The sequence below is a fragment of the Poeciliopsis prolifica genome, unplaced genomic scaffold (genome assembly GCF_027474105.1).
Source record: "Poeciliopsis prolifica strain line A6 unplaced genomic scaffold, Auburn_PproV2 SCAFFOLD032, whole genome shotgun sequence".
NCBI classification, from domain to species: Eukaryota; Metazoa; Chordata; class Actinopteri; order Cyprinodontiformes; family Poeciliidae; genus Poeciliopsis; species Poeciliopsis prolifica.
The window spans coordinates 2,610,354-2,635,654 of NW_026562407.1; the positions used below are offsets into that span (position 1 = coordinate 2,610,354).

The window sequence follows — 25,301 nt, forward strand, 5'->3', positions numbered from 1 at the left end:
CTGCTGAAAACAAATTTGTGTTTTGGCGCTTAAGCTTTTTGCTTACACACTCTGAGGTCAAACCACCTACTTTTTTCCATCCTCTGTTTCGGGATGCTTTCCAGACACTGAAAATCTTAAATTACTCCTAAATGTTGTAAAATGTAAGTCCTGATATCTTGACATCCTTCTATGGTATCTAGGTTTTTCCTTTCTGATCTTTCTATCTTGTAACTTTGTGGTGTAGCCGTAGTCATGCAAACACTACCTAGTAAAAAAAAAAAAAAACTTTACAAAGGCAACCTCAAAGCAGAGGATGACGAGAAGGTTTTCAAATCTGATCTCAGTAATCTGCATACAAATAATAATAAAAAAAACTTTTATTAGTTGTGGTTGTCTGTGAAGATCAATCACTTTGCAACCAGTTTTTTTCAAAACAAGCAAATAAAACTGATGTTTCAGCAACAAAAATATTGAAAATGGCCACGTTTTAGTTTCCGATGTGTCAAATGTTGTGAATGTGTGGCAATAATAGTTGCCTGCATGATTTGTTTAATCCTAAATAACCAGCTTCATCACTTGTTTACTGAATGGATATTATTTAATTGGCATTTTAACAATAACATGTTTGTAGAACAAAAAGTGCTTGGTATACTATACATTAGACTCCATAGACCTCAGACTAAAGATGAGGTAAAAATGTTATTTTATTTATTTTACAGAAGCACATTTGTGCGTTGTTTTTTGTTGTGCTTTTACCTGCCTTGTCATCCTCCAAAATCAATCTAGCTCCAGCTTTTTTTGTCACGGTTGCTCTAAAATGTTTCATTATTGATTTAGAAATCAGTGCGTTTGATCAAAAATAAATTTTCTTGTCATTTTCTAACTTATGAAAGTCGAGAGTCACACTGTGTGATTACCAGCTGCCTTAATACAATTTTTATTTTGTATTAAGAAAATGTTCGTTGTGATCATGAACCTTTGGCTGTGCGGCCAGAATCTTCCCCTGCAAGCCACCGAACTTCTTCTACTGAACGGTGCAACACGACTTATGATTGAGATTTTATGATACAAATCTCAAGCAGTTGGTTATGTTGAAGAGCTGTAGAGTTTTTAAAACTGCACCTTATTGATTGACATTATTTGAAAGACATGTTTTCTTCTCTTTACCATTTTGAAGAGTGGCTAAGAGAAATGAGGCCACTGTGTCACGTCATATTTTATTCCTGAAAGAAACAGGAAGTCGGGCATTGTTAATTAAATGTGTCCAGATTTATTTTAAAAAGTTAAATTATAAATGAGTTGCATTTATTTCTTTAGAATTGTCAGTGGCATCACAAATCATAGCACTTATGATTTTGCTAAGGTATATTTTTTCATTTCTTGATAAATGTACTCAAGCCAAAGGTTAACTTTTTAAAATATTTTTCCACAGTACAGAGCATAAATTTAGTTATAAGGAAAATCAATGAATTAATTGTGGTGCATGAATATAACGCAAACCGAATGTCGTCGTCAGTTAGGATCGTCCTGCTTGCTAAGTCTCAGCTAACAGTCTCAGGACCAGACGTTATCTTTTCTAACATCGGCGCCCGACTGAAAGTCACTGAGCATTACGTTGAAAATGAAGAGGCGGCTTTCTGCTCCCATAATTTACATATTCTTGGCCCTCTTAAAGTTAGTTGCTATTGGGTCTTACTGATTAAAGCTTCAGCAGATTTTTAATTACTAATTAGTGTTATAATGATTCCCTAACTTACAGTTTTTTAATATTTGTGGGGAACTTAGTTGAGCCTGTCTTTAATTTATTTAGAGTAGCTGCCAGTTTGAAGAAACAATGATCTGTCAATCGAAACACAACTTTGAAACTGCCATCTTTGCTTATAAAAATACAAAATTTTCTAAATCAAATAGTTAAATTTTACACATAAAAATACTCCGGAAGCACCAACATGATTGCAGTTTCCCCTATCTCCTGGTTGACCTTTGTGACCTATATTTATTTACATGTTAGAAATCCAACATTCAGCCCTTGGAAACCACAGCCTGACTGCAGACAAGTGGTCTTTGTGTTTCAGTCTCGCACTTTAAATCGATCTTACTGTGTATATTGTTACCTTTGCTCTGCGCCTTACAATCAGGAAAAATGTTTCCCATCTTACATATTTTTTTCTGAAATGGTCCCTGAAACTTTATTCAACATTTTTGGTGGATATGATTGAGACTTTTTAATATGCCTTCGTACAAACTGTGTAAATTGATGTTTTAGTTATTTTTATGACGTCATTTACAGCTGTATTAAATACGAACTAACATCGCCACACTTCGCGATAGCTGCTTCTTCTCTTGTTCAGGCCTTTGTTGGCTCAGGATTCGCAAATCTTGAATGATGAAAGTCTTTAAACGTCTTTGTGTCTCTGAAGCATTGCAGAAACGTGCAAGTGGTGGAGTCTGAACATTTTCTGGTTTCTGACACGAAAGCTCTCGTCAAGCAAGCTGTTACATTACTTTTAGGCAGCTTTTCTTCTTTTTCTTTTTCTTTTAAGAAAGTTTGCTTTTGATTGTGATTTGAGGGAAACTTCCTTTCCAAACCTTTTCTGTGCCTTTTTGCATTTTATTTAAATTTGCTAATGCATGTTTGCACATATCAAGGTGAAACGTTTACTCCAAACTGCTGTTAAATGCATGAATAAACTCAGAGTGCATTATAATGTCAGTCCAGACAAATGTTGAGTCGTCATAAAATTGCTCAGATGTTTATTTGAACAGAAATATTACCTTTTAAAAAGCAAATGAATAATTGTATTTTGCTAAATTATTTGTCTATATTTGTCTTTTTATGAAAAGTTGTTTGTAGTTTTGCTTGTGTGTTTCTTTTTTGTCTTTCAAAAACACTTTCAGGTGAAGTTACCGCGTTCTGGTTTCTTCCATTACACGTAAAACTTAAGTTTATTCCAAAAACATCGTTGTGGCAGCTGGAAACGAAGCAACGATCAGTCAGATAAGCCGACTTGTGTCTTTTTATGATCTCTTATTTGTTGTTTACAACTTTCATCCTCCATTCTGTTCCACTGTTCCCGGCACTCACTGCTGCTTTTCTGAGAGACGGAAGAAAAACAGACTGACGCGGACAGAAGTAAAAAAAAAAAAAAAAAAAAAAAAAACCATAAAAAATTAGAGCCCAGAGAAATAAAAAAAAGTCCAAAAGCAAGCGTCTCGTTCCCCCTCCTCTGCTCCCGCAGGTTTTTAAAGTTAAATTTGAGAGAAAACCAGAGAACGTTTTCCCCCGTGCCGACTCCTCCGCAGTCCCCCTTCCAACCTCTCACATCCTTTTCATTCACACATTTTTCATTCGACTATTTTCTCAACGTTTGCCTGCTCATACGAACATGAGACTCATAGCAGGATGTGCTGAAACACGGCAGAAAATATTTCAGAAGACTCCCCGTACTCTTTCAGTTTGATTTTTAGACTTCGTAAAGCGATGATATCCGGAACTGATGCTTTTTTAGTGTTCATTTTTGCTATGACAAATAACTATTTGGAGTGCTTAAATTCGCTGTCGTTTCTGCAACAAAATATTTTATCGGAATTCTAATTTAAAATGAACGAAACCAGAACTTTTTTTTTTTTACTGTATGGTGGGTCAAGTTCCCGTCCAGCGTCAGTAACAAACTTTCTCTGCAGTTGGAGGAAAATTGGATATTGCTCAGGCAGCAAATTGGGCATCCTAAAACAGTGAGACGGGAGGGGGAAAAAGAAAAAGGGAAGCAAATGTAGACGAACGTGCACAACGTCTCTGAAATCAACAGCTTCAAAAGATTCATCTAGCTGTCGCTGCAAAAACATCTGCAGCGAATTTCAGGTGCGCTGCCTGAACCGAAGCTCAAAACACACTCGGTTTCACATATGAACATGAAAGTGGTTCAAGCAACCTCTTCATTTGTACAAAAAATTAATTTATTCCAGAATCAAACTTGTGTGATGTTGATCAAACATGATCAACATCACACAAATTTAGCAAACAATCAGGCAAATGGGCCAGGATCTGAAACATAAAGCTTTTTATTCTCTGACAAGAACTCATTCAGGTTTCCTTCACATCGTCTTTGCACAACACGAGGCGAGCGCTCGAAACACTCATACATTTAAAAATATGCAATAGATAATTAAAAATGGACTAAGTTAATGTTGAAATTAAGCTGTAAATGTTGGTGAATAGGTAAAAGTTAATGGTGAAAACTGTTCATCAATCTTGCAAGAGATTTGATGAGCGAGATGAGTATTTGGAGATGCAGAGAAGTTGATAGGTGCAGATTGCCATCAGGACTGAGAGGTTTGTGTACATTTTGTAACACATTTTACTTATTCAAGTAAATTTTGTTAAGATAGAAAGTTAGTATTGATGTTTGTAAAGCTGTGGTTTTGTTTGCAGGAGCGATCTACCTCAACCCTGGGAATAAAACGAATAATCTAGAGAGAGATATTAAAAATGTACATATTTAAGAGAGTAGTAAAAGTTAGTTTTTTTTGAAGAATTATGAAATCAAACAATATAAATTCATACAAATTGTTTTTTGAGTTGATGTTTGTAAATCCCTGTTGTTTGAATAAACTTTTGGGACAAAAGAGGCAGATAGTATAAGATTTTTTTCTTCTTCCTGCTGCCCTTTATTTGTTTGATTTGTATATTTTTTATATTATGGTCCTGTTTTAAATTAAATGAATAAATATCAAACAAACTTAATGGACATTTTTCTTGACTGCAGCTGTTTGCAGCTCGGATTGCATCACTTCTCAAAGAAGCATCATTTGAAATGCATCAGGAGCAAGCAGTTGTCATTGCTTGTCAAAATGGCATGTTGGGGTCAAGATTGACGGGCTAATGGTGTAAATATGGAGGCCGTCCTAACAAAAACACCAACTGCACTTCTGTACATCTTTTCACCCTGCAAACCCATTTGAACGTTGATAGATTTTAACATTGTTTTGTAGTGTTATCAATCACGAATCAGCATTGTGTATAACAATGCTATATATGTTATCTATATGCTCTGTTGTTTTTGCTGCAGTAGGAAAATAGTTTTGCTTTTCTGTTTTGAAAGAGCCAACTTATATCAAATGGTTACTATTATCATAGCATAGCAGAGCTGTAATGTTGTCCATCAGTTTGTAATTTAGTTGAAATTGTCATAAAAATAATATTTTTCTGTTTGTTTGTTTCTGGCAGGAAAAACAAACTGTGTTTATGATGGCTACCCATAGATATTTTAATATATCACACAATAAGCAAATTTTAATGATCCAAAACTTTTTCTTCCTGATTAAAACAGGATATAAAATTCAATTTGAAGCAGAGAAATGTGCTTCTACTTTTAAGGTCTACATGTTAGAGACACATAGTGGTCACGTATGCTAATTTTGAGGTTATTCTGAATGCACCACATTATTATCTGTAACATATAAATGATGAGGTTTCAGAAGTGTTGTCTCACTGAATAAATGACCTCAACATTAACAGTCACCTTTACGCCCACTCTGATGCTCAGACATCGAAACTGATTCAGATTTGCAGTGCGCCGTGTTGGGTCGTCTACAGGGAGAGGAGTTCACGTGCTGTCTCTGGCTAGCAGTGTTACGGTTATAATAAGAGACAAAATTAGACAAGAATACTTTAAAAAGGCTTGTTTTTTATCTTTACAAAAAAAAAAAGATGTGAAAATATTTTTAGCCACATCTGCACAGGCTTCATTCAGCTCAAGCAAGATAGCAAGTGTTGTGTTTGTTGAAAAGGATTACGTATCAAGAAAAACGTGTTAGCTTGGGAACCACAGCTTATAACTTTTGTTTATAAAGTGGGTAAAACAGGGCATCAAATAAATTAGTTCACTTTTAGAGTTTCTCCTCTGACCTACACTATTTGTTATGTTTCTGCAGGTTAATTTTGGCTTTTCTATACTTTTTCTTAGCTAACTGTCTTTAGCGTCAAGCATCGTCTGCTGTCTTTATGAGCTAAAGTTAGCCTATGATTCGTAGCCACTGGTTGAGCTCTGTCTCACTATCTGAAAAACGGAGTTTGAAGCTTGGATCTTGACTCTAACTTCAGCGTTGTGTTATCTACCCAAACAAATTTTGAAATAATTTCAGGTGAATGAAAATGACATGTTCTTGGTTGGAAACAAATAAATAAATGTCTGTTTATTTCAGATTCAGATGAGACTCTATCAACACTTAGCTTCTTATTTTAATCAGTCAAACACCAAATGTATTCTATGGATTAATAGTAAGGTATATTTGTGAAAACAAATTTAGCTTAATGCAGAAGCTAGCAACATCAGTCTTCTCTCTTAAAAGTTCAGCTAATCAGTGCCAAGGAAAATAAATGCCGCTTCTGGATTGGCTGCTTTGCAAACTCCAGCCAATACAGAGAGCGTCAAGTAGCATAGAGCCCAGGTATTTCAGCTTCCCAAAATGCTTTTGTTTAAAATATTTTAGACACAAATCCACAAATTGGCAATTTTTTCATGGATAATTTGCAATTGTATAGAAATTTTTCTCATTTGCTCAAGTTATGTTGGAAAAAATTTTGCAAACAGAGAAACAGTACAAAAATCAGTATGCTTTTTCCATAGCCACTAAAAGACTTAAAGGCTTATTATTTAAATAATTTGTTCATTTGTGCATCACTTCACTTCAGAATGTGATTTTAAAAAGCATGTGAAATAGAGATCTTTATGTATACAGCCTAAATTTATAAGGCCTAAAAGATTAAATTATTGAAATTTATTGAAGTGAAAGCCGTTTCATGTCATGTTGATGGAGATTTTTGCATGTGGGAAATTATGTAGGTCTGCTTGTGTTGTCTGTTTTGCATCAGAACACAAAGATCATTGTCTGGTTCACTCCTGAAATGGACATTAATTTACTGAAGTATTGAAAAATTCTCATAAGAAATATCATGGCATTGTTTAAACCATGTTTAGGAGTTTAATCATCTTAGTTTAATGCAACCTTTTAAGGCTCTGAGGAAAATATTTAACTGTGATAAAGATTAGCTGTGAGCAATCTTTACAACTGACCACATATATTATGCATTTTGTTTAAACACTTCACTGTCAGTCCAAAAGCTTTGAAGCAAGATTGTATTTATACAAAGCAGATCAGATCAGATACTTTACAACAATTATAACGTACTTTCTTTAGAGGAACCTGATATGTGAGATGTTGCGTTTGGATTTAAGCTGCAACGCTCAGCCCTTCTTTACGGTTAATATTTATTCCTCAGTGGTGTGATAATGCTTATGCATTCCTAAAAATACATAAGAAAAATTGTGCACACTTGTTCTGATTTTTGCAGGTTCCTCAAGAATGAAGTTACATTGCTCACTGAAAAATGCATAAAAACATCTGTGCAGTTTTTAAAAAGAGTAATTAAATATACAATCAGTCGACAATATGCTTTCAAAGTTAAAGTTACTGTGCAGGAGAAATGTTCATTGTGCTGAACATGTTGATAGACTTGCAGAGAGTAATAATCTACACAGTAGCAGCTGTTTGGTAATCAGAACCTTCTGGACTTGTACGCCGGGCTACGTGTCGGCTACCCGAAGGTAGGACTGAGATCGGTTTCTGACGTGTCTGTTGGAAGTTACTTCATAATTTGGGGCCTTTATGTTTGTATTTTTTAATGATAGAATACAAAGTACTCCTCTCTAAATGGCATAAATAGAATAAATAAAAATGTACAGCTTTGCAAAAACATTTTTCTTTAAATTTTTACATTTTGCTATCAGATATCCTCTAGAAATAACCATTTTTCTGACTTTAGAGCTGTACTGATGGAGATGCATCTAAGGCACTTCTTTTTTTCCCTCTGCATAATGAGTGATTGTGCAAAGGACTTGAAAGATGCAGGGATTTTTTTCATACAGCCCCCAAAATAACTGAAAAGAAGTGAGACTGGGACCAAGATTTTCGTTCACACTACATTTAAGACGAATGCTGCAACACTTACAGATGATTTGGCAGTTAAAAAAGGAAAACTGTAAAAAGGTTTCCGTATATTTGAATGGAATGAGTTGAAATGTGTTCGTCCTTTGACTTCCTCGTTTAGAGTGGCAGGTGTCACTCAGGGTTTCCACTAGAGCTCAACCATTACGTCTTTTGTTTATGCATTATTTTTCCCCCGTTTGTTACCGCAATGTAAAATAAGAGCCAATAATTTGTGTTTTATTTGCTCTTGTCTTTGCAAATCGTTTTCTCTTAAACGTTGGTGTACTTGAAGGCCGAAACGTCATGTTGATGTGTCGTGTTTACGGATTAGCCTATTAAAAAAGGGACAAGAACGCTGGAGATAGTTGCTCGAGCAACTTCTACTGGTCAAAACTTGTTGCCAGTAAAACTACTGGTGACTGACTGAAGCTCGATGATAAACTTGAATTCTGCTGATTGTCTTCTGCAAGTTGCATCTGTTTGACATGAACATGCAAATTTTACTCCCTGGTTTGTAGTCAGACATGCTCAGGTGAGAGAATGCTGTTTAAAAAATATATGTATATATTGAATATGTGCGTAATTTAGTACCAATTCAAACTCAGCAAAGTTAGTAAAAGAAAACAGTTTTAAGGAAATTTAGGATAATTGGCAGTGACCTTTGATCTGCAAGCAGAAATGAACACTTAATTATGACTTATGTTGACAAAACAACTAGAAAAACTGAGTATTTCAGAGCCGCTCCGCCGTCCCTCATGAAGTAAAAAAGGAACAATGTTTAATCTGAAGAGTTTGACAGCTAATATTTGAACTTTACCTAGGATTTTTTATTATTTAAAAGACAGTAAAATTATTTATGCAGTAGGAATTAAGTAGTTTTTTGTTATAATAAAATTAAATAAATGAGAAAATATATATAGAAAACTGTTCAAATAAATAAATAGTAAAATCTTATTTAGTTCTTTTTTCATATTTATCTTTTAAATCAATTCACGAATAGAAAATGTATTTTTTTATTTTATTAAGATTTTAGATATGTTCTTACTGTAAAAGACACCAGGGCAGATTTTCAAAACCAATGCAACTCAAAGACGACAAACACATAAATGCCAAATGTCTCCAGTTTGTCTGTGACTAAGGTCACCAAATTCACCCCACTACATCTGGACTCGCTGGTGGTTGATCTTGAGGTTGACTGTGTAGGAGTTCAAAGGTTTTTCTCTGCTCGTTAAGGTTGGTTTAACAAGTGCAGAGAGACAACATGTTTACAGGTGTGTGCTGTGTGTGTGAGTGGGTGGGCGAGTGGGTGGGACCACTGGGTGTGTTAGAGGGTTCCCTGAACCTCGTCGTTTGTCGCCGTCTTCTTCCTTCCTGTTTCATTCTTTTTCACTTCCTGTCAGCTGACTCAGCCCGGGAGAGTCTTGATCTGGTAAACATCTGGTGCCTCTGCACACACACACACACACACACACACACACACACACACACACACACACACACACACACACACACACACACACAAAATGTTAAGCGTAATTAAGATGTAAGGATGGAGAAATTACTCTACTGACATAAATCACAGGATGTTTCACAATGCAGAAAAAGTGACTTAAACGCACAAATAATTTGCACCAAACTGGACGTCGTTGTTGGGGTTCTTTTTGGAAAAGAAGAGATTTTTTTTGGTGCATCTTTCGGTCAATTTAGTAGGAAACCGAATAGCACATACATTTGAAAAAAAGAGAAACAAAGAAGAAGAAAGAGAGGACAATAAAAGCTTGGTGAGAAAGAGACGCGGCCATGTGGGGACGGGCAGATAGACGGAAAGATATACAGAGAGATGGAGGTGGGGAGCAGAAAGATAAAGATAGCTAAAAGGAGGGAGATCCGTCAGCGTTGTTTCCTCAGGATGTGGTTATCGCGACGACGCAAAGGCAGTAGAGGCAACATCACTACCCGCTGGTCCTCTTTGACACCTGCAACAATGTGTAAGTATGAAAGTCGGGGTGTGCGTGAGTGCATGTGTGTTTCAGTCTGACAAAAAAAAAGAAAAAAAGAGGTGTGTGGCCTATGGTTGGTTTTCTATCCATTATGATGGGTGTGTGTGTGTATATGTGTGAAAGCACACAAATAGGAAGGACTGAAGCTAAAGGTTGAAAATCACTTGAGACAGCGAAGAGCTGAGGACCCAGAGACAACGATGAGGACAGACAGAAGGCGAAAATATGAACGACGGGAGGAGAACGTATGCGAAAAGGAAATTAACTGCCAAAGACTGGTAAAGAGAAAAAGCTCAGAATGTATACAGTGTATTTGTCTCTTCATCGCTTCATCTGACTTTGTTCTTTCTCTTTCTGACTCACTCCGTGTCCTATTTAGAACAGAATGTGGTTTCATAAGAGACAACGAAGAAAAAGACAGCCAGGAACTAAGTGATTAGAAGAAATACGTTTTTTTAATTTAAAAGCTCAAAGATTTGCTTGTATGAAAACGGCGTGAAGAAAATATTTAAATCAAGTTTTGCTGAGTGGAAAATGATGTTAAAAAAAAGTTTTTGTTGCTTTTCCCGCCACATGACTTTGTGTAAACAGATACATTTGATTTGTAATCACACCCAACTGTCTGATTCTTCTGTTTTAGTTTTTTTTTACTTTAAATACTGAAAGTGAAACCCTTTCTTTTAAATACAATACCAGCCATTTAGATAAATACATTTTATACATTTTCTGTGTAGCAGGAATTGAAGTTTGGTAACGTCTTTTGCAGATGATATTTCAATATTGTCTGCTATTAATGACCACAATGTAACTTTTGTCTCTCTTGCTAGAAAAAAAAGCAAACACTATCCTTTTTGACCTATCAGTTGTTCTTTGTGTGGTTTTACTTTTAAGTCACGTTTTAGCCATCACAACCTGAAGTTTGACTAAAAACTCAGCCTCGATCGTATCCTTTATAAGTACAAATCTTTGCAGTGTGACTATGCATCAGCCGCAGTCTGATATCCTGAAACCACTTTAGTTCATATATTGTTTTACATCTCTCCCCTGTTGGTTGGTTAAGCGTCTGGCCAGATGGTTTGATTTTTGCGCCCTCAGTTTCCATCACTAAGTTGTTCTAAGACTCACTCAACATCTTGCCTATTACCAGATACAAATGTGGGTATTTTTTTGGTTTTGGTAACTACAGGAAGTTTTTCTTTTTTAACTAGGGGTTCATAATAATTTCATGATTACTTCTGTGCGGCTCCAGATCCGGAATTGAAGCGTGGGAACTTTCTGGGAAAGTTACTTCAGATGACTTAATGTCAAAAGGAAGGACGCTGCTGTCAATGCGTGATCTAATCTTTACCAGATTCTTCTTTAAAATCACAACACAAAAGATAACTAAGCAAAACTGAAACAAACAATTTTGCCACACTGGAGAATTTTGTGTGAAATTTCTCCAATCCCAAACAATCCCTAATCCACACATACTAAACATGCAAAGAGGATGTACTTTATTTTGTCTTGACCATAGACTGAGATGAATTTGGTTTATGTTTATGAATGGTTTCTTGGATTTTTCCAGAAAAGTGTTGTTGCTTTTAATATTTATTTAGTGGCTTCTTAGCTCATTTTTCATTGCTACATGTGTATTTCTGTAAAAACATAAACATTGAGAATATTTCATGATAAAGACGACCAAAACTATGTTTTACTTCAGATATACTACTTTCAATCTTCTCTTTCAAAGCTTCACGCAACTAAATATAAGCTGTCAAAGAAGCGTTTAAAAAGCAACTGACGAGCTGCATCGTGGAGAACGAGAACTGGTCATTAATGCGCATAAAGTCTTTTTTTTATATATCATTCTTCTCGTCTTGTGTGCATCATATCAAGTTTAATGAGTTAACAGAAATCAGTGGGACTCTGAAGACTTTTACAGAAATAGGATTCATGATTCAATATTTGCTGGAAGTTATGGTGCAAGAAAAAAACTTTAAAATTAATTTGTCTTCTATTGCAGGAACAAAGAGTGAAATTATTTGAGGAAATCCAAACCTTTTCAATGTATACTTTTCTTTTTTCATCTTATCTAATGTGCCTTTCTGTTTACTTGGGGTATAAATGAAGCTATATTATTGCTGCTGTTGCATGTGCGATGATTTTTATGAGAATAGAACACATATATCTTTTATTGTCCCACAGTAGGGCAATTGATGTGCAACAGCAGCAGTTTAAAGGTTGGTGGAAGCATGCAGATATAAAAAATACCAATAAAGGCACAATTACTGCATAAGTCTTACAGATGAGTGGTGTGATTTAAAGATGTACAGGAAGAATCGCTTCTATGAGGAAGGATCTTTGATAACGCTGCTTTGTGCACGTAGGATGCAGCAGTTTGTCATTGACGGCGCATTGGGTGGGAGACATTGTCCAGGAGTGATTTTACTCTAGCTCCTGATTTCTTATCCCTAGATACCAACTGATTTATTTATATATGTAGTCATAATATTAATTTAAAAAGTTTGCAACTACAAGAACTGCAGTTTAGCTGTGGAGAGGAAGGTAAATAAGGCTAAAGAAATCTCAACCTCACTAATAAAAATGTACTTTAACTTAAAATAATGCTGCTGGAATAAAATATAAACTTATTTTAATTTTTTAAAATAGATTTCTACCAATAAATATCACATAAATTGTGAAAAGTCAATAAAGCCATAAAAATATTTTTTTTATGTCAAGTTACAAATCTGTGAAACTTGGTTAAGAATAGAAGCTTCAGTTTGTTTGAGCTTAATGTAAAGTATTACAAAATGTAAGCTGACACTTTTGTTTAATTTGTAAAAATCTTAATCCAAATACTCTAAATGCTTGCGATGTCCTTCGGCTTGATAAATAGTATTTGTATCATCAGGCATTTATGCAAAACCTCAAGTTGTAGAAAACTGATTTATGATCATTTTCTGACTGAGGGGACAGACAAAAAAATCTGTGTGATTTTCTACAGGAAATGTACATAAAAATGTTTACATCCAATGAATATCTAGTAACTAGTTATATTCACTTCAGTGACTCTTTGGGCAGAAAAACGCTGTGTTTTTTTGTTTTACTTGAGTCATTTCACATTGACATATTGTTTCTTTTCAGTGAGTAAAATTTCTGGATTTTCTACCCACTGTGAGTAAATTCACAGAGTGAAGAAGACACTTGTACTAATCAAATATTTACCAGAGACAGACAAACACCTGCAGCTTATGCTAAAATTTTATAAGTCTTATATTGACAGTAATTGTTTTAGAAAAAAATATTTCTCTTGCCTGATTTTGTTTGTAATTATAATTATTTTTTGTTTGCTCTTTAAATTTCAAAAATGTACTCTTCAGTAATTTTAAAATACTGAATGATTAATATTTTCATTTGTTGAGTGGGCTTTTACAAAATACGTTGAAGTAGTGCTACTCTTACATGACTCTCCCTAAATTTCTCGGGTTATTCTGTGTTTCTTGCAGGTATTCTAGCAAAACCAAGCACACGATCACCATGGAGGGTCGCTCATCTGCGCAGTCCTTCTCCAACCTCCAGCATCATCGTCACCGTCCGAACTCATTCCCCTTGAACTTGTCCGGCTTTCAGAGCCCTGATGCTGGGTACCCGACCTCACACTCCGCCCAGGACTCCCACGACCAGTATGGAGGCAGAGAGGAGCAGTCCGCGGCCTCCTTCCTGACATCAAACCCCTCATCCGGGGTGAGGAGGGCAAGCAGCGACAGTGACAGAGTCTTCCTCACCACCAGTGGGAGTAGCTTGGATGGAGATGCTGGTTTGGGAGGACATTTTGGCGGTGGTCACTTTGACGACTCATGGTACGGCAAGAAGGGGATCTGGGACGATGGAGAGAGTGGAGAAAGCGCTGCGGACGACTTCCACAGCAACACGAATGACGTGTTTTGCTCGATGAACTGCACTCCTGTAGAGGGAGAGAGATGGAGGATAAGGTCAAACTATAACAGTTATGGACAAGGTGAAGCCGTTTGCAGCAGAGAGGTCGGCGCGAGCCACTTCGGTAAGCAAACTGCGTCCTACAACAGATCGGAGTCAAAGCTGAGTGACCATTACCCAGGAGGAGAGGAAGATTACGGGTCCAGCTGCGGTTCGGGAGAGGATCAGCTTCAGCCGGCGGAAGCTGAAGGGTCATGGCTCACCGTGTCACCAACAGGGGAGGCAGAGGTCGGCGGTCCGGCAGAGCGGAGGTGGAGAGGTTCGGCAGATGCCCACAGCTTGGGCTCGGGATCACCTGTAGGCATCAACACTCAGAAACTGGACTCTTTCTCCGATGCGTTCCTTCCCCAAAGAAGGAGACAATTCCAAATGCCTCCTGAAAGGGACTCTGGACAAATCTGGGAGAATGGACTGGAATCAGTCAAGTTGAGGCATAGCTGCGCTTTTGACCAAGACACCTATCTTCACCCCTCCTCTTCCTCTTTGTCGTCTTCTTTCCCCTCCCCACCCTCGTCGTCTCACCTCATGTCTTCAGTTTTGAGTCCTCCGCCCACTCCGCTGCCTCCTTCCTCCCAGTCGCCCTCCAAAGCAGACTCTCCGAGCGCACAGGGAGGGCCAGGACATGTGGTTACCCAGGGCGCAGAATCCCTGGGCGGACTTCAGTTCTTCCCACCTCGCATTCAGTCCGCCGGGATGATCTGGAAGTTCCCCCTGCTGTCGCATTGCTTCCCGCAGCTGGCAGCCGACCAAAGCGACTCAAAGTGTGGCCTGAGGTCCTCTCAAGGTGACCAGGCTGGGAACGCTACAGGTAGAAACATGCATCGACAAGCTTTGCTTATAAAAATGTAGAAGAGCACACACCAGGTTTAAATGAAAGGAGTTTACTCCTCGGTTAATACCCACATTTAAATTTACGGGACGTGTGGGTTTTTGTGGGTGTGCTTGTGAAGTTTCCCATTTCCCACATGCAAATCGCAGTTTCGCTTTTCACGTCTGACATTTTTTTAAAACTTCAGTTGAAAGCTGCATTTTTCCCTGCTTTCCAACACTTCAACATTTTGCACGTTTAGTAGCGTTAAATCAACTCCGTGCTGAGTTTGTTTCATCCTTCTCAGAACTTGTTTTGTCACAAGACATTAACTACTTCACGTATTAACGTAACACAATTTTTTTGTTGAAGTAACCCTGAAAGAGTTTCAACACAAGTTTTGAGAAGGACTAAATAGACTCACCCAAATTTGCTGTCCATTTGGGTCGTTGTAGCTTCTAAAAACAGGCCAAGGACTTAATACTCAGCTGTTTTTTGGCAAGACTTTTACGTTTTTGGGAATCTGGAAAGCAGTTTCACAAAGATTGTTAAGTGACATACGACTGGAACTGCGACAACTTAGCAACCTGAGTTCCATCCGGTTACCTAGCAACCTGAGCTGAGTTCCTGCACGTTGCCTAGCAACCGGAGCTGAGTTTCAGCTGGTTACCTAGCAACCAGAGCTGAGTTCCAGCACATTTTGTGGGCTGGTTTTATGCTCCCACTTATCAGTGGCTGCTGATAAGTGTTTTGTTCAGACTAGTACTTTTCATTCGGTTGAATAATTACGCTTCTGTTTGCCGCCATTTTCACGTTGGGAGTGTAAACTTTGAGGCCAGGAGCAGCTTATTTATTTGAATTTAAAGGGACAAGAGTCCATAAAACAGCTCATTCTGCTCAATAAGGGCAGAACTGGGCAGACTAAAAAAAATCTCATGATCTAATAATGATAGTGTGCAAAAAATGTAATGAATGTGTTTTGTAGCCAATAGACGTCTCCTAACCTGTTCAAGGAGGCATAATAGGTCAGATTAAATGAGTGAATAGATCTGCTTCCGAGGGACAAAGTTTCTCGAGCCTTTTTCTAATCCCTCCTTGTTTTTAAATTTATGTTTTCAGCTACTTGTGACGTTCTCCAATCTCCTGAACCGTCATTCCTCACTTCTTCAAGCCATCGCTCATCCCTCCATGCCACCAGTCCATCCTCAAATGCTCCTTTCTCTCTTCCCTTTCACCAATTCTCCGGGAAGCAACACGAAACCACGGAAAATGCATCTCCTTACAAAGTGACCCAGAAAATAAAGACTGAACCAGTCAGTCTGGACCAACAGCATGTCCAGGTACAGTACAGAGTTTTGTTTTTATTACCACCAGTAACAAACAATGAGAATGATTAGAACAATTAGTGGATTTTGTTTTTTATCCGCTTTCTCGTTTAGCTGCATAAATAAAGGGTTTTTTTAATAGTGAAGGTACATTTATAAAATTTGAAAATCAGGATCTCTTTCTATTGGCAGTAAACCAGTTCACAGGAAATAAGTAGGAAATTGTTTTGACGTAATGATGCAAAAATACATAAGTAAGTAAATAATAAAATAAAATATGAATTTGAAAAAAATATTTATAACTTCTGTATTTCTATAAATGTTTGATCAATATTTGACTGACACGGCTGAAACACCCCAATCAAATAGGATTGTTTTGTCTTTCCCATTTTGAAGATGGTTAAAAGAATCAGTTATTTCTTGTTTCCCCACTGATTAAATGTACTCAAATTAAAAGTTGTGTTTCTTAAAGCTTGAGTGTCAAATTATATTGCTCCAGTGAAAAAATAAATTTGTTCTTTTTTCTTTCTTTCTTATTTTATTTTATTTTTTTTTTACAGAAAATGCTAATTATGGGAGGAGAACGTATAAAGTTTATGTTTTTGTACTTGTTTTTGTGCAACCAGCACAGGAATGGAGCAGCGCATTGTTGTCAGTTTGAATGCCTACTGTTCACTTATTAAACACAAAGCAAGTAATAAAAATTGTAACATGCCAGTTTATCTTCAGAAACATTATCATAGTTTGCGTTTCTGAAATTTGCAGCCCACGTTTGCATTTTGCTATCGTTTTTAATCAACTAAACCCTGTAAACAGGTTAGCAAGTAGGCAGGCGGCGCTCGCTGCACCTGGAGGAGCTTCAACTTTACTTCAGAATCCAAAACCACAGCCTTATTTTTAGACGTGTTTAACTGATAAGGCGTGTAAATAAGGAGGATCGAGTGTGAAAGGTGGGATGTTGTTCCTGCCGTAGGACGACATAACGGGAAGTTATCTCCGCTCTTCTAGAGAGAGGAAATGATTTTGTTTGTTCAGATGCTTCTAAGATAAGTTACCTTTCCTCTCTTGACCTAAATCTAACTTTACTCTGTTGGTTACATTTGCATGATACCAAAAGAAGCAGTAATAGTGAACTCCTTGCCCTTTTTTGCAGGAACAAGCTGTACCCGTCTACACTGGGAGGCCGTTTCCAAGTATCCTTCGCTCCAGAAGGGCTCAGAATCGGAGCCGCTACACTCCTCGGCCGCTTCTCAACCCTTCCCGCAGGGCCACAGGCCTCTTCTCGACCCTTTCATCTGTTCACCACAGGGGGGAAGAAACAGCATGGGCCGAAAAAGAGGAGGAGGAGGAGGAGATATGTGGGTTACCGTAAGTGAAGTACACAAACAGGCCTTTCTGCTTTACAAAGATCACACCTTGTTTTCTAGCTGAAGAGGCGCAGCAACAGAAAAGTCAAGCTTACTTGTATTTAGGCCTTTTGCAATAGATTTAAATGATGATGATTTAAGAGAAACTCAATTATTTAGATTTGTATGATTTTCTCTTTTCTTTCTTTTTTTCTAAAACTGGATGACAGATGTCTTCAGTCTGGTGCTTTGGACTCATTTCGCTCATGTTTTAAAGAATAATTATGTTTCCAGAGACTTCATAATTCATTTTATTTGTTTTTGTTTATTTACTTTGGATATTTTCAGTTCTAGTTTTAAATGGTTTTTAAAATGTACATTTTATTGATCTGGCATTATTATGCCATTACTACTATATTACTTGAAAATGGTCTCAAAAAAACAATGTTATCATTTATTGCAATAATTTAAGAAAAATGTATCATCCAGTAAAACTTGTAATCATGACAGGTCTATTAGTGTAGCAACAAGGCAGTTCAAAGTGCTTTAAAAACATCATGCAGTAACCAATTAGGAAACAAGCAACAAACATTACATTTTCTCAAAAGCTATCTCCAAGGTCATCAAGCCAACATACATAAAAAATTATGATAAATGTTTCTTTGATGTTTTTAATCCTGGAGAAGTTTCTCAGGTGATAGAAGGCTGACTTTGTGACTGTCTTTATGTGGCTCTGTATGTTCAGAGGTCACTAGTTTGGCGTTTTCTTCTCAGACATGTCAACGTGGGTCCAGACTTCCAAGCTGATCTTCCTCCTTGCGTTGGGGACGTAAGGAGGACCTCGCAGGAAGACTCCCCTGGAGAGCAGCTGGTGTGGAAACCCTGGGACGAGCTGCAGGAGAGCGCTAGAGCTCAGTGCCATGGTAAGCAACAACACCTGCTGGTCAACTTTTATTTAAGCCTGAATGAACCCTCAGTTGGATGGAGTTTACATTTTCATTCTTTATTTGTGTTATCTGTAGTGGAGAAGCTGCTGTCTATGTGCAGTTCCAGCTGTCTACCAGGAGGGGGCAGTAACACAGAGCTAGCGCTGCACTGTCTCTACTACTGCAAGGGGAACGCAATAGTAAGAACAGATGGTTTTTGTTGTCTCACAGGGGATTTTTTTTGTTTTTAAATGTTTTTCCCTTTTTATCCTTTTTTATGAATATTCCCTAAGCTCTGTGCATCTTTTCCTTTTGTTTGTTCTGCAGGCTGCTCTGGAGATGCTGCTGTTTTCACAACCCTCACCAGCAGCAGACTACCACTACCCAGGTAAACTCTCACTCTCCCTCTTTATGTCAGTACTTCAGCTAAATTAATCTTTGATTGCAATTCCAACCTCCGAAAGTGTAAAATTTAAGACATCAACCGTTTGATTTAAATTTTTGAACAAATATAGCACACTGAAATTATTACTATTATTATGTTTTGTTTTTTTTTACAAACTAGTAATAAACGTTTCGGCACTCCCTAAAAATAACCAACAATACTTGACTTTCTGTTTTCCAAATGTGTACATTTGACATGAAGGACTCTTAGCCACTCTTCAATATGGGAAAGACAAGAAAACATTTGTTTTTCATGCAAGTCAAATGGTTGTTTATCTTCATAATTCTAAATCCTTATCAACAGTCAGAGCGCATTTAACTAAGACTTATACTTAGACATTTAAGTAAAAGCTCATAAAAAATTATATTTTGAGATTCCTATGGTGTATTATCTTCAACTATACAGTAGCTACCAAAAGGTCTCTTACGACCTGACACTTTGCACAATTAATTATGTCTCAACCAAAGTATCTGGTGTATTTACATATGTTTATGTCTATTCCAGGTTTGTTGTTCAATTTACCTTTAAAACCTCAAACCACCACCCAGATTTAGCCTCATCAAAGACAGTAGACGTGATTGATTTCATGAACCACGCCAGTCCTTTAACCAGATGCTTTGTTCAGACAGACTGTAAACTGTCTTTCCTGTTTTTTTCTTACCAAATAAACAGAAAAGACAAGGTGAGAAAAATTTTCCTGAAGCTTTCGCCAACATCTATGAGAATTGGTATGCATGTGAAAAAGAGGAACTTGTTTCTCCAGCATGTACAGTAGAAGTCATTGTTGTAGGCTGAATTTCCTCCCACTTACATCCAATCCTCTCACCCGTTTAAATCCATAAGGAGCCCAGAACAAAGCAGACATTGTTTGTGTCGGTCAGGTGAGTAACAGTAGAGTGGCACATTTTCTGCTCTAGAAAAACAGCTTACTGGTGTGCAGACAAGTCAAGTTCCTGACAGATTCACTGACCATCATCTGTTTAGGAAAAAGTCTAAAAACGTCTTCAAGCAGCTGTTTCATTAAACTTATAAAATTATATCTTGGTGTGTTTTTCCACACAGCAGGGAACCACATCTGGATGATAGGATGACCTTGTGGTATTTATTTTGATTGTTTTCCCCTTTTCTCTCTGCAGGCTGTGATTTCTGGACAGATGCTGAGAAGAATCTCTTCCATGTGGCTTTAGGGACGTTTGGAAAAGACTTTCCACTCATCGAGAAGACGGTAAAACAACGACACTGATGTTCTTTACTAGAGCTGGACAATAACTCGATAACATATCACAATGTAAACGTGATCAATAGATAAACTATCTGATAGAATCTAATGTATATGGAATATTCACTGCAACACAAGATTGTTGCTCCCAGATTGAGCAGCAGTCTTCAGCTGCTCAACCTCTTAAGGCCAGTTAAACAATAAATGGTCAGTGAAACTCCAAATTTACAATTTGTTTTAGCAAATTTCTTAGATTATTCTCAAAATTTCTGATTTTTTTCCAGCATATTTTTGACTTTTCAAACTGAGAAATGTCCTTGTTTTTTTCTTGAAATTTTCTGAATCACAAAATTTTTGATTTTTTTTCCCGGCAAATTTCTGACTTTTCAAACTCAGAAGTTTTCATTGTTTTATTTCTTTAAAATTTTTGAGATCAATCTCAACATTTCTTTGTTTTTTCTAGAACAGTTTTGACTTCTGAAACTCAAGAAAATTTCTTCTTTCTAGAAACTTTCTGGGATTAATTTAAAAAGTTTTTCAGTGGAAATTAACTTTATATTTATTGCCTCCGCAAATACGGTGCACGAATCGACGGGAGTTGCATAAAAAATTTTTAAAAACATTTTTATTTCAAAACTAAATGTAACTTTTAGCTCCTTGTTTTTCGGATTTATTCTCCTTTGTCTCGTGGCTGTGGGTTTTGGTTTTCATGCCTGAACTTGTTCAGGTGTGAATGATTCCATATTTTGCTCACAGCACAGCAGCTCGTTGTGCTGGAGTGAAAACTCCTATTAAACACTGAATCACAGCCTGACAACATGGACGCTCTGCTGCTGCGTGTTGCAGGTGAGGACAAAGACGGTGTCCCAGTGCGTGGAGTTTTACTACCTGAGCAAAAAGCTGGTGGACAAACAGAAGAAACAAAAAGAGGAGGAGATCAGAGAGGCACAGGAGGAGCTGCAGAAATGCGTAAGAAAGAAACTCTTGTCAAAATGGTTTTGCCTCGAGCATTCAGACACTCGAAACTTCTGGACTGTCGTTTTGCAAAATGAATGACGTGCTGATGCAAGCAGTGAGTCATTTGGAGCTTTCCAGCTAATAAGTTGTGTTTCACAGATGACGCCCATCTCCCAACCACTGGAGAGGCCATTTGCTCCGAAAGAGGCGGTTCCTGCAATGGCCAGCTTCTTCCCCTGCAAGCTGTGTGGCAAGTGAGTAGCACCAGCTTTATTACACTGCAAAAAGACAAATCTTACCACAGATTTTGTCTAGTTTGCAGTGCAAATATCTTAGTACACTTGAAATACAAGTAAATTAGCTTTACTTGGACGTACCAGGATGTAAGCGGTTGTTTAAAGTTAATAATTTCTTAATATTGATGAAAAGATACAAATTCCACTAGTTAAAACTTAGAACATCAGAGGAACTAGTACTTTTTACCTATTGTTATTGACTTATTATGTTGCCATAGATAGATTACAATATACAAACATTAGGTAAGGTATTTTTATTTATATAGCACATTTTAAGCTGTAAGGAAATACAAAGTGCTTTACAGGATTTAAAAGGAAATACAAACGAAAGAGCAAAAGAAGAAAAAGTTAATAATGTTGATCCAAAGTAAATAAGTTCTAATCACTGTTTTTGGTTGCCAAGTAAGTGTAAGTAGGTGAATATCCTGTGGGATTCTGGGTTGCTAGATCAGTACGAGTTAGTGTCCTCTGGTCCAATTCCTTTTCCGGGTTGGGAGAGAAGGAGTCTAAAAAATAGTTGCTGAAGTAGTTTTTTCTGGGTTCCAAAACATGTTTATTATATGTATATATATATATATATATATATATATATATATATTTTTTTTTTTTGCACAAAATCATTGTTGGATAATGAGATTTTATTCTGGTCAGTTCTATTTTGAGCTGTTTTAGAGTATCCTGTTACTATAAATCCAGTAAAACCAAAGGGCCGGAACTCTGCTGGGGTTGCTAGGTAACTGGCCGGAACTCTGCTGGGGTTGCTAGGTAACTGGCCGGAACTCTGCTGGGGTTGCTAGGTAACTGGCCGGAACTCTGCTGGGGTTGCTAGGTAACTGGCCGGAACTCTGCTGGGGTTGCTAGGTAACGGGCCGGAACTCTGCTGGGGTTGCTAGGTAACGGGCCGGAACTCTGCTGGGTTGCTAGGTAACGGGCCGGAACTCTGCTGGGGTTGCTAGGTAACGGGCCGGAACTCTGCTGGGGTTGCTAGGTAACGGGCCGGAACTCTGCTGGGGTTGCTAGGTAACGGGCCGGAACTCTGCTGGGGTTGCTAGGTAACGGGCTGGCTTCTCTCGGGTTGCCAGGTGAGGGGCAGTTCCTGCTGATTTGTGAGATTATAATCCAGACACCAAAAGACATAAACTTAGAATCAAAAACTGTTTTTTTTTTAATCTTTTTATTGCTTAGGCTGTTGAGACCCAGATGAAAGTACAAAATGACAGTTTCCCATTAAAGGACTCCTATTTTTTGCTGAAAAGTTATTTGTATGTTAGTTTTGTCTTATTTCAAGCGTACTAAAAACTGGACAAATATACTTGGTCAGTTTTTGCAGTTTAAAAGAAGCTGCCAATACAAAACCCCTGCCTTTACCTTCAGGGCGAGCCCAACACATGGTTTAGATTTATTTTAAATCTTCTGTGTCCTCTGTTTTCTCCAGAATGTTCTATAAAATCAAATCCAGGAATGCTCACATGAAGATCCACCGGCAGCCTCAGGAGGACTGGACCGACAGGCGGCTGCAGCACCAGCTCCTCACGCAGCGTCTCGCCCTCAGCCGCCCCGCCAGCCTCATCGCCAGCCCAGGAAGTAGCCTGCTCCCACCCCAGGCCTCTCCAGCCTTGCAGTTTCCCACCCAGGGCCTCGGCACAAACGGCAACAGCAACCCCGACAGCGTCCACAACGTCATGACCAACAGCGCCGCCGTCAATCCCAACCAGCTCCTGGATCCGTGCTCAGGTGTGACTTTTAACATCACTCCTACAAACTCCCATCTGATCGCCATGAACAGTATCGACGCGTGTGATTCAAGTCGAAAAGACCCGAGCGCACCTTTCCACCCGCCGTGGAGCTCTTTTGGACTCCTTCTTCCAGACATGTCGTCTTTTTATTGCCTCCCAGACGGGAAGGAGGAGGTGGGAGCCGGGCCGGTGGAGGGGAAGGAAGCGCTCAGCTGGCAGTAGCATTACTACCGATACTCTTGATCATCTGTCAAACTTAGTGCATAATTCAACCTCATTTTTTATTCAAACTTTTTTTTACTTAAAACAAACAACATTTTAATAATATATGTTGGGATTTTGTTGTAAATTTTGTCCTCAGATTTGTTACATATTTAAGTCATTCATCTGAGATTTTAATAAAAATGTGACCTCATTATTTCTTATTTTACGTTGTTTTTTTTTTTGGCTCATTTATGTCAACAGGTTGTGAAACAATAGCAGGGATCCGAATGAATGAACAATGTTTTCAGTGTTCATGCAGCCACATAATGGGCCAATATTGACACAGTTTCATTAATTTCTAACTGGCACCAAAGTGCCCAGAATCACCCTGTTGATGGTTAACTTTTCTTGTTGTGCGAACATAATTTGTTTGAATCTTGCAGCATAAAACATGGTTTTATTATTGTTGCGTAAAAGCATTTCCTTCTCCTGGATTACCGGGCGCACATTTCTGCTCTTGCTGAATGTAGCAAGACACTCTGTGTCCTTTGACCTTACCTTTCTAAGGATAGTGATAAGTGTGTTTGCATAGATTCATGATCTGTGCACAGATCTGCATGTATGCAGATAAAAGTAGACCCTCCCTCTGCCAAAAGTCCAACATAGTTTGTCTGCCCTCCTTTCATTCAGTTGCTAACAGTGCACCTCCTACTGAACACTGCAAAAACACAGAATCTTACCAAGTACTTTTAATCTCATATATAGGCTCTTTTAAGTTCATAAGTACTAATTGTTAGATTATTTTACTTATAGTGAGGGAAATATTACTTTTTTTTTTACCAGTATTAAGAAATTAGACATAAAAACAAGCTCATGTTTCTTACTGAAAATATACTTAAGTTAGTTTTGTCTTATTTCAAGTGCACTAAAAACTAGACAAATGTACTTGGTAAGATTTTGTCTTTTTTTTGTGCAGTGTTCAGAGAACAAATCAAATGCTTCTACCTTTATTAAGCAGCTAAATCCTGTGTCCACTTAATCACAAACGCCAATTTTTGTATTAAAATGAAGCGATCGCTAGCAATCTGTCATCTTGTGAACACAAAAGGAGGAGGAAACTAAGTGAAACAGCAGCAGAGTTCAGTGTTGGCCTTCTCTGACAGAGAGAGGGGCTACATTTAGCAGACAAGTGGGAATCCAGAGAGAATGATCAGAGACGTTACTAAGCAGTTGGCATTCACCCTTTCAAAGGGAGCAACTCTCTGCCAACTGACTGAGCATGTGCCCCAAAAGCCCCAATCCCAGCGTCTCCCATGTGTTGCTCTCCTATTTTTCCCAGAACAGGGCGGTGAGTGAATAAAACCCGCTTGCTTAATCGGGTTACTGTTGTGACATGCATGGAGATGGAGCTCCATTGTGGATCTGCTGCTTTCTAAGGCTCTGAAACAAAAACATGAGGTAGTGTAAGAGAAAATAAAACATTGTTGGACATGTTATGCAGAGAAAATGTATGCACCTTTAAATCTCTGAAGTTCAAATGTTACACTTCATATTAAAGCTGCAGTATGTTAAAAATGTTTACTTGTTTGTAAAAGCTGTCATTATGTTGTGAGAGAATGAGACAGATAATCTGTGAAATGATTGCTCTTTTGGATCCCTGTCATGCTATTGCTCTCTGAAGAAATGCACCAACCAAGCAGAGCCAGGAGGAGGGTCTTGGTGCTGTCAATCAATCAGATGTACTCGCTGCTCAATGTGCTAATGGCATAAAAACAACTTAATGTTACACCAAAACTGTTTTTCTGCTGTCATTGGTGCTAACTAGCCTTAGCATTCGTGATTGGCTATGCTAGCTTCAGTTAGCATGGCTAATGAGTATTAGAGGGAAGAAGGGATGAGCAGCACCACACAGGGCAGGGCATTCTGGGTAAAAGTGAAAGTGAACCATAGCAGCAAAAATGTAACAAATGTTGCAACGTTGGTCCCCAATCAAACCCAGTCTTGTGGACTATTAGGTGTGAAAACACTTGAAAACTAAAACTAATTTGTTTGGCCTTAATGGCAATTGTTACATGAGGAAGAAAAAG

The 25,301-nt window shown here is 37.9% G+C and overlaps 1 protein-coding gene across 3 annotated transcripts in view; it reads left to right on the forward strand.

The window, feature by feature from the left end:
* The window catches only part of LOC129373312 (uncharacterized), a 29,748-nt gene extending 6,330 nt beyond the window's left edge, over window positions 1-23,418 (forward strand). For 2 of the 3 annotated variants that reach the window (XM_055051200.1, XM_055051201.1), the window contains exons 2-11: window positions 13,463-14,760; window positions 15,880-16,100; window positions 17,239-17,453; window positions 18,206-18,354; window positions 18,454-18,557; window positions 18,685-18,745; window positions 19,939-20,027; window positions 20,868-20,990; window positions 21,138-21,232; window positions 22,710-23,418. In XM_055051200.1, the coding sequence (XP_054907175.1) occupies window positions 13,463-14,760; window positions 15,880-16,100; window positions 17,239-17,453; window positions 18,206-18,354; window positions 18,454-18,557; window positions 18,685-18,745; window positions 19,939-20,027; window positions 20,868-20,990; window positions 21,138-21,232; window positions 22,710-23,232 (2,878 nt within the window). In that variant the 3' untranslated portion in view covers window positions 23,233-23,418. Of the gene's footprint in view, window positions 1-9,724; window positions 10,250-13,462; window positions 14,761-15,879; window positions 16,101-17,238; window positions 17,454-18,205; window positions 18,355-18,453; window positions 18,558-18,684; window positions 18,746-19,938; window positions 20,028-20,867; window positions 20,991-21,137; window positions 21,233-22,709 lie in introns of those variants that run through there. The other variant, XM_055051199.1, reaches the window with a different exon arrangement.
* The last annotated feature ends 1,883 nt before the right edge of the window (window positions 23,419-25,301 follow it).